This window comes from Papaver somniferum, chromosome 7 (genome assembly GCF_003573695.1).
Source record: "Papaver somniferum cultivar HN1 chromosome 7, ASM357369v1, whole genome shotgun sequence".
NCBI lineage: Eukaryota > Viridiplantae > Streptophyta > Magnoliopsida > Ranunculales > Papaveraceae > Papaver > Papaver somniferum.
The window spans coordinates 261766476-261776150 of record NC_039364.1 but is presented as its reverse complement, the minus strand read 5'-3'; the positions used below and the strand labels follow the sequence as shown (position 1 = coordinate 261776150).

At 35.8% G+C, this 9675-nt stretch overlaps 1 protein-coding gene and 1 long non-coding RNA gene across 2 annotated transcripts; both read left to right on the top strand.

The window, feature by feature from the left end:
* The first annotated feature begins 5272 nt into the window (after positions 1 to 5272).
* On the top strand, positions 5273 to 6896 carry LOC113296471. The gene is made up of 4 exons (XM_026544779.1): positions 5273 to 5681; positions 5787 to 6162; positions 6784 to 6821; positions 6883 to 6896. Exons 2-4 carry the CDS (start codon positions 5789 to 5791, stop codon positions 6894 to 6896), a joined length of 426 nt encoding a protein of 141 aa, XP_026400564.1. The 5' UTR covers positions 5273 to 5681; positions 5787 to 5788.
* A 13-nt stretch (positions 6897 to 6909) lies between these two features.
* On the top strand, positions 6910 to 7962 carry LOC113293720. Its single transcript, XR_003332503.1, has 3 exons — positions 6910 to 6944; positions 7041 to 7140; positions 7941 to 7962. It is a non-coding gene; the product is annotated as an uncharacterized LOC113293720 (long non-coding RNA).
* Positions 7963 to 9675: the final 1713 nt, after the last annotated feature.

Sequence of the window (9675 nt, the reverse complement as noted above, 5' to 3'; positions counted from 1 at the left end):
AATTGCACAACTCTAGAACTAGTTTCATTTTGAGTCATTTGAACTAGCTATGGTTAAGATGAATGAGGTTGATATGAAAGTGATCCATATGGCTTACTTCGGTTTAGTTATTTTTGAGTCAACAAGGTGTACACGTTTAAGTACGGTTACTCAAACCTAAATGAAGGTATTTAATTTGTGTGTAACAAGCTAAGTTCGATCTAACGGTTGAAAGATATTAGCTTGAGTCAAATCAGGTTTTCATCTAATGGTGAATATTGAATGTTTTATTACCAAAGTAGCATTTACTGAACACCCTGATTTCAAGACTATATAAAGGTGAACTCTAGCAACTGGGAAACCTAATCCCGACACCTCCTGTGTGATACTAGTTTCGACTAAAGTTAATTCTTCTTTAACTTTAGGTTTTTCACGAAACCATATGTAGGTTAACGACTTGAAGACTTCATTGGGATTGTGAAGCCATACCCAACTATTTTCTCTGTAATTGCGTGATCTGATCTTGCATATTCTATCTTGATTGAGTACTATCTTCTTTAAGATTGGCTCGAGATTTATTCTCCGATAGAGCACTATAAAAAGTAATCACAAACATCTTCGTCTCATCGTTTGTGATTCCACAATATCTTGTTTCGCTACCATACAATTAAGATTATTATGAGGTGATTGATATTTCTAGGCTTTTCTTCGGGAATATAATTTTGGTATATCAATTGTTCGTATTCACCTTGTTTTATCAAAAGACGGAACAAAACTCGTAGGTTTATCTGTGGGAGACAGATTTATCGGTCCAATAAATTTTTCTGTGTGACACAGATTGGTTTATCAAGTCTTCGACTTTGGGACGCAGCAACTCTTAGTTGTGGGTGAGATCAGTTAAGGGAATCAAAGGTTTAGAGACGTAAGGGGCACACATGTACCTTGATCAGTGTGAGATTGGCTAGGGATCAAATACATTCTTATCCGAAGTTAACTTGGAGTAGGCTAGCGTTTGTAGCGGCTTAATACAATATGGTGTTGAAATATGGACTAGGACCCGTGGTTTTTCTGCATTTTCGGTTTCCTCGTTAACCATATAGCCGAAACTAAATGCATTCATCAAGGAGTTAATAGAGATACAAGAAAACTCATACAATATTTTACAGCCGCACTCCCCACAAAGATTTGGCAATTAACCATAAGTTCAAAAAAGAACTCTCCCCCATAGAATGTCATTCCCGAAATAACAACAAGAGCGACCTTACTTTCACAATAAAAAAAGATTTAAAAGAATATTTTAATACCTAACATAACTGTTATCTACGTATAAACAAGGGTGTTTTACAGAATGGTCAACACCATCCTAATTAGTTTTACAAAATGATCACAACTTTAATTAGTGTCTACAAAGTGGTACTTTCCCATCCGACTTAACTGTTTTGAAAAAAACAGTCTGATTTTTGTCTTAAACACCCCTCCAGAGTTGTTGAGATGATGGTGATGAACTGGTGGTGGTGGTGGTGGCGGCAGTGGTAGTGGCGACAACAACTATACCCAGGAGAGGTGATGGTGAACCCTCTAGGGAATGTGATGTAACGATCCTGAATGCGGGCTGAATTTCATGTACCATGTAAGATCCTGATCCATTTCACCAGCAGAAGCAACAACAAGCAACAGCACCACCACCTGCAAGCAACACCACCACCGCCAGCAGCAAGCAACACTACTGTTCATATATAACCAGATCCATTAACAACTCATCTCAAATCCATCACCAGATTCATTCCATCAACAACCCCCAACAAACCAGTTTGAGCTCTTATGCACCGCTACCTCCAATCACAACAACACCGTCTTCAATTCTCAGCTTGTAACCCACCAGTTCTTCTCTGTAATCGACAGATTCAACTTGCAACTGCTCGACTAATCCACCACCATTCAATTAAATTTCAGTACCACCACAACAATTACACAAAAACCCATTTTCGGTTCCTAATTCTTCATTCAAACAACCTAATTTCAACTGATTCTACAGTTCATCATCGAATTCATGACTCAAAACCACAAAATTAAACTAGGGTTTGTTAGATCTTACTTTTTCCCATCTCCCATCTTCAAAATCACAGAATCAAATTAGGTTTTGTCTTCAAACAATTATTCACACGATTACTTCCATCTTCAACCACACCAACCACATCAACAACACTCCAAACTGTTAATGGAAACATCCAAGAATGTTCATCTCCTTCAACATCATCGATTTTTTTTTTTTAGACAGAGTTGCAGAGTGTGAGTTAGAGGTGCGAGATAATGACGCATAAAGATGACAGAATGAATTAGGTTTTGCCTCTTCTTAGGGTTTCAGGGATAAGTAGGTAATTTTGGCCCTGATTTAACTCTGATTTATGGGGCCCGTTGTCAGTAACTCTGAAACAAACATCCAACTGACTGTTTTGAAAATAGTTTGTAACAGTGTGATTTATTTGTGAACCGGTATAAGGAAGTGGGACTGTTTTTGTAAATACCCTAGAAACAAATGCGAAATTTAAACAACACTACACTGACGTTCTAAGCCTTGATTGCCCGTATTTATACCTGATTTTGAGAAAGTCCGGGAACCTGATTTGCAAACCAGTACGCGTACTAGCGTAAGGTCCAGGTCGGGAATTTTTGTTGAGTTTGGATGGTATGCGTACCAGTTCGCATACTGGCGACACCCAAACTTGGTCAAGCAACTTAGTTACGCATACCCGTATGCATACCTAAGTAGATGATGTTATAAAATCGGTTTGTTCATGAACAATACATCCATATATTAAGGAATCCAATCTTTTGCAAACCGTGGCTATAATGTTCATCACTTGATTCATGTGAATCAAAATCGATTTTGCTTCAACTGTATCTTGTATACGTTTATCAGAATATAAACAATTGCACAACTCTAGAACTAGTTTCATTTTGAGTCATTTAAACTAGCTATGGTTAAGATGAATGAGGTTGATATGAAAGTGATCCATATGGCTTACTTCGGTTTAGTTATTTTTGAGCCAACAAGGTGTACACGTTTAAGTACGGTTACTCAAACCTAAATGAAGGTATTTAATTTGTGTGTAAAAAGCTAAGTTCGATCTAACGGTCAAAAGATATTAGCTTGAGTCAAATCAGGTTTTCATCTAATGGTGAATATTGAATGTTTTATTACCAAAGTAATATTTACTGAACACCCTGATTTCAAGACTATATAAAGGTGAACTCTAGCAACTGGGAAACCTAATCCCGACACCTCCTGTGTGATACTAGTTTCGACTAAAGTTAATTCTTCTTTAACTTTAGGGTTTTCACGAACCCATGTAGGTTAACGACTTGAAGAATTCATTGGGATTGTGAAGCCATACCCAACTATTTTCTCTGTAGTTGCGTGATCTGATCTTGCATATTCTATCTTGATTGAGTACTATCTTCTTTAAGATTGGCTCGAGATTTATTCTCCGATAGAGCACTATAAAAAGTAATCACAAACATCTTCGTCTCATCGTTTGTGATTCCACAATATCTTGTTTCGCTACCATACAATTAAGCTTATTGTGAGGCGATTGATATTTCTAGGCTTTTCTTCGGGAATATAATTCTGGTATATCAATTGTTCGTGTTCACCTTGATTTATCAAAAGACGGAAAAAAACTCGTAGGTTTATCTGTGGGAGACAAATTTATCGGTCCAATATATTTTTCTGTGTGACACAGATTGGTTTATCAAGTCTTCGACTTTGGGACGTAGCAACTCTTAGTTGTGGGTGAGATCAGTTAAGGGAATCAAGTGCGTAGAGTCCTGCTGGGATTCAGATACGTAAGGGGCGCAAATGTACCTTGATGAGTGTGAGATTGGTTATGGCTCAACTACATTCCAGTCCGAAGTTAACTTGGACCATGCTAGTGTTTGTAGCGGCTTAATACAATATGATGTTAAAATCAGGACTAGGTCTTGTGGTTTTTCTGCATTTGCGGTTTCCTCGTTAACAAAACTTATGGTGTCTGTGTTATTTCTTTTCCACATTATATTTGTTTATATATAATTGAAATATCACAGGTTGTGCGTAAGTTCAATAAATTGTGAATCTAACCTTTGGTTGTTGATTAAATTGATTGACACTTGGATATTGGTTTTTCAGACCATCAAGTTATTTCTTATATTCAATCGGGCTCGCAAATTCCTATTTGTTTGATTGCAGATTGAATTGATAAATTAAGATATAACTCTTTGATATACTTTCTTAAGATTGAATCTGACTGTCTAGTTGATTCTCTTGAAAGTATTATTGGAGTTAGTCCATACAGATTGCTAAGCGAAATATTGAGTGTGGTTGTTAGACCCCCGCTTTTGCAATGTGGTTATGGAGTTGCGAGTGGTTACTGAAACTGGGCAACAGATAAGCAAGTGCTCATCTGATTCGGGTCTGCATTGCATTGAGGGCATATGTTGAGTTTGTGAAGTTGATGCGATGTAAGATGGACAAGGTTGGATGACCTTCGTTGATGGCTTTCCACAAGAAAAGTTGTATTTTTAGTTGACATGGTAAGGTCCGCAGAAACATGATGACTGGGAAGGGGTTAATTTGTTGTATCCGGATGCGATGGTGTAATTTCTAAATTTCGAATACCACTAGATGATTCTATCCGGAGGCTTATCTAGGGGAGATGGATGTTTATGATGCACTGGACATCATTAGGTGGGATATTATTTAGCGACTCATGCTACCAATTATGAATAAGCGGGCCAATGAAATCCACCACAGTTTGGATAGGGTGGTTGAATATTATTTTTGTCTAACAATCAGTCTATATGTACATACAGAACTACCGGTTCTATTGAATAGTGTAATTAATAAATAATATGCACTGGCTCCTCGTATTTTTTTGTGAACGCAGAACATCAGCCTGGATCGGTCTACGGGGGCGTGAACATTTACGGATTCTAAGTTATGTTTTTATAAAAAAAGAAAAAATTCCTCGTCCTGTGATCAATTAACACTAGTGAATTTTTAGGTTAACAACATTACATATCAATAATCAACCGGATTAATACGTTGATTAGGAGGACCCAAATTATTATTATTATTTTAAATTTTTTTTGACCCAAATTATTATTATTATTATTAGTAAAACAACCCCCCATTTAGCTAAGGTTCGTAAAACCGGTTCTTTTTTTCACCTACCAGGTTCGTAAAACTGGGCGATACGGAGAAAAAAAAGTGATATAGAGAGAACCCACGTATCGCTTGGTACAAACCCTTGTTCTTGCTGCTCAAAGTCTCTCTCTCTCTCAAAAACCCACAAATTGAGTTCAGAAGTCACTCAGCACCATGGATCTTCATACCACCTGATATTCAAGGCATCTAGGGTAAACCCATTTCACCAAATTGTCTCAAACTTTCAAAATACCCACAAAGTCTTCACCGGTAGCAGCAAAACATCGAACTCAACCCTAATTTCAACTGCAGCAACCATTAATTCTTCCCTATTCTTCATCATGAACTCTGAGTCACCCATCAATATCCTTTAATTCTTCAATTTCACCAGAAATTTCAAAACCCTTGTTTAATTTCTCCATTATCATTATCACCCAAATCTTAATTCAGTCCCGATTAAGAACAAAAACCCTAGCCTTTTCATAATTTAGACTCGATTCTTCTTCTTCATTCAGAGGTATTCGTTCAGTTTTTTTTAATCAAGATTTCATGTTTTCTCTTCGAAAGGATTTATCAGTGGATATTAGTTCATGTCTTTGATTTTCTATCTTTTTTCTTTTAGGTATGGAAGAGGAGGTTGTGAATTTGCTTATGGCACCACTCACATTACATCTAGATCAGGGATCTCTCAGAGATGGTGTTTTTTATGAGTATCCAGGATTATTAGGATTAACTAAAGTTGTTGGATGGGATGTTCCTGATGAATTAGTTGATAAATATATTCCTCTAGAATTTTTAGAAGGTGCTGAATATAATCATATTCCCAACTACATTGGGAAGGTAAAATATAGTAACAAATGGTATCACCTTTTTCATGGCTATCACCATCTTCTAAATAACTTACCAGAGAAATTCAAGAATTGGGTGCTGTATGAGTATAATTTGGAAGGTGGTTTCTATCCTTACCAAATAGATGACTTGATGAAACTCATTATAAGGTAATTTTTTTTCCTTTCTCTCTTAATTTTGTTATCTTTATATAATTAGTTGTAATTAGTATTGATCAATTTCTTTCTTGAAACAAATTTATGTATTATAATCATTCATATCAAACATGAAGAAAATGATGCTATCAGAGACATCGTTGATGGGATTTATTATGAAAACCAACATCAGCACTAATATGATCATAAGAAAAACGGAAAGGAAACAGAACCGGAAGACTAGGAAGACTAGTATGAAAATAAAGGCTTTGGTTACTCGATTTTCTTTTAGAATTGCAATGTTTTATCTGATTGTCTCTCTCTTTCCATTCATCTTCTTAACATTCTTACAACCAGGAACCTCATCTGTTATTCAGCTCGTTTCTTCCCTTTATTTTCCCAATGTCTTCTCTGATAGAGCTTCTATAGCCATCTTATGATCTAGTCCATCTGGCTGCCACATAGTCAGATGGCTATAGAAGCTCTATCAGAGACATCATTTAAGCACTGATATGTGATCATAAGAAGAAGACTAGTATGAGAATAAATATCGAGGTCAATTTCAAGCACCCATTATAAATCATACTTTATCTTTGTCAATTATTTTAAGTAATTTCTTTTTTATTATAACTACAGATCAGGTGCAGAAGCTTTGGAAGAGGTGAGGGAGAGAGGTGTATCCCATGGTTCTGTTAAAGAACGCAACATTGTATTCATACTTAATCATGCACATAGAATATCTTCAGTGAAGTTGATGGGGTTTACTTACAATCAGCATAAATCAAAGTGGAAGCAAGGTGATTATCTTAGTTTATTATATTAAATGATTTATAATCATCCAAATCAATTAGTAATTTTTTTAAGTATTATAATTAATAAAATTTGTGTTTCAGATTTCTATGATTTTGGGATAGTGATCAAGAGTCTTCTTGGACCTTATGATAACTTTCCTGAGGCGTTAGATTTTGTCGCCAGATTTGACGGATCGCACAGGTAAAAAAATGAAATCCTACATTTAAATTTAGCTCCCAAATTGAATGATGCTTAACTGATAATTACGCAACAATTTGCTAAATAAATAAAGGGCCAAGCTATAAACCAACCTATATTATATTTAAGATTATCTGTTTTTACTCTGTTGTTTTGACAAATTATAATTTAAGGTTATATTTAAGAAAAAAATAAAAAATAAAATAAAGTAAATAAAAGTAAATTAAAGATGCAGAACGATTGAAATTAGTTTCTACAATGAGGAAAAACAATCTTAAAAATGGTTCGCTTAGATTTTAGTTTCAGTCTAAGTGTGATCGAAAGGAAGAGAGAAAAAGAAGACTTTAGTGTCGAATTTAGGAGTTTGAATTCCTTTTCTGTTGAACTAGACTTTGCGGCAAGTGTTAGGGTCCACGAAAAATTTAAAGATTCCACATGTGTAGTGGTATTTATGGAAACATGTCATATTTGTAGAGTAATTTTGAAATTTTACCTTTCTCATACAAAACGTTATAGAATCTATTGAAGTTACAAATGCTTAACTTGTATTGAGTGATTTTAGGGATCTCTTATTTATACCAATTCTTTTTCAAATCTATCGAAGTTATAAGAGCATCTCCAACAGAGTGTGAGAGTCTTACTTTTTTTGACACATAGGATTTTAGACCCCCGTCTAGATTAAATTCATCTCCAACAGTAGGTCCTATAAAGTTGGAAGGGTGTCAAAATAAATGCTTAACTTGTATTCAGTGATTTTAAGGATCTCTTATTTATACCAATTCTTTTTCTTTCCAAAAAAATAGGAATACAAAATTGATGCAAGCATTCAAGGAGGATCCAAGATCTATTGAACGACATCTAATCTGCTGGATTGCTGAAAAGGGTCTGAGTTTCTTAATCAGACTTGCTGATTGGATGGATGGTTATAGATCAAAATCTCTTGATAAAGTGAATTATAAAATGAGTTATAGTGATCATATGTTATATGATGCCATTCAGCAAATAGACACTGTTGATTGGAAACGAGGCTTGCCAGCTTATATTATGAAGACCCTTCCTTACACCGAATTCAACTCATCTGAAGAATTTCTCAAATTTGGAAGAAATCACCACCTACACAGTGCCAGCGATCCTGGAGCTTTTCAGACGTTTTTTAAAGTTACGCCAGAGGGTTACTACAAGGTGTTTAAATCTCAAAATCCCGAGTTTATGATGGACTGTTATAATGCGGTGGAAGAGTTTTTTGAGGGAGATAGTGGTGTTGTTGAACCGGAATGGTTCGATCACTTTTTAATCTCCCCAAGTCACTTATGGTAGAAGTATAGAGAAGAAGAAATAGAAGCAACAAAGATTGAGTATGTACTGAGTGGTTCACTTTTGGGTTTCTAATGGAGTAATGGGTCTGGTGTTCAGATGGGGTATGTATGGAAGACTCATTGCTTTTGGATCGAAATAATCTTGTCTTGGTAGTCTTATCGTTCGAGTTCCACTTGGATTTTTTCTCATGATCGGAGAGAGGGTGACGATGCTTTCCCTGTCAAGGTTTCTTTTCCTCTTGATCGATATGAGAGGGTATATGCCAGGCGCACCGATGATTTCTTTTATCTCAGACTATTTATTACATAATGTATTTCCCTTATTTTCTTAGTTAAAACTCTGGTATACGTGGAAAGTATTTGTAATGTTGTGATTCAGGCTATTGTTCGGATCCATATTGACGATCTCGCCATGGTAACTTTATTGCTAGATGCATCTCTTTATTGTATTTCCATTTGCTGAGTCAAAATCCTAATTATTTTCTTAACCCTTTGCAACTCTGTGGAACTTGATACCACTTTAAGGAGATTTTAGGCATCAACATATATATGGTCATAAACAATCAGGTAGATTTCCCGAGTTGGTTCCAAAAGTGGTTCACTAGAAGCCATATGGAGGAAAAAGGCAACCACACTTGGCCTGAGTACATGGCGGTGGTAATCTAATATGGAAGACAAGGAAAAAGCACAATCCTCAGTTGAGTGGAAATGTGATAACCTATCTTAAGTAGTGGGATGAAATATAGAAACCTTGGCTGGTCTCACACTAGTCGACAATGATGGTGTTAAGAAACTCATTGGTATGGCTTTCGAAAGAAATATTGTACAGGAACGAAATGCCAAAAAATCTCAGGAAAATCAACGAAGAATGTCGAGGAAGTGCAGCTTCACTGGTAATCAACTGGACACGTCAGCTGAACCTTTACAAAGTGCAGTTTGAAAATGACAGTAATATTGAAATTGTATTGATAGAAGCGAATATACAACCCCGATCTCCAATTATTGAAAGTGAAGTCATTGAGTCTAAACAAGAGATCCACCAAGAAACACAAAAGCAAAAATTGCAGGAAAATCAACAAGGATCAAAAAACTTGCGACTCCAGTTAACTATCCCATCATGAATTGCAACATCCTGTTGTATAGACGGATGAATGAAAGCCTGATGAATAGTCTGATTTTTTTTATCTCAGATATGATAGCTTCACTTGGTGATAGACACATT

Excerpts from the sequence above, each read along its gene's own strand:
- LOC113296471 (XM_026544779.1), top strand. The coding sequence starts at position 5,789 with ATGGAAGAGGAGGTTGTGAATTTGCTTATGGCACCACTCACATTACAT. Across the intron at positions 6,163-6,783 it reads TTGATGAAACTCATTATAAG|ATCAGGTGCAGAAGCTTTGG; the intron begins GTAATTTTTTTT and ends TTATAACTACAG.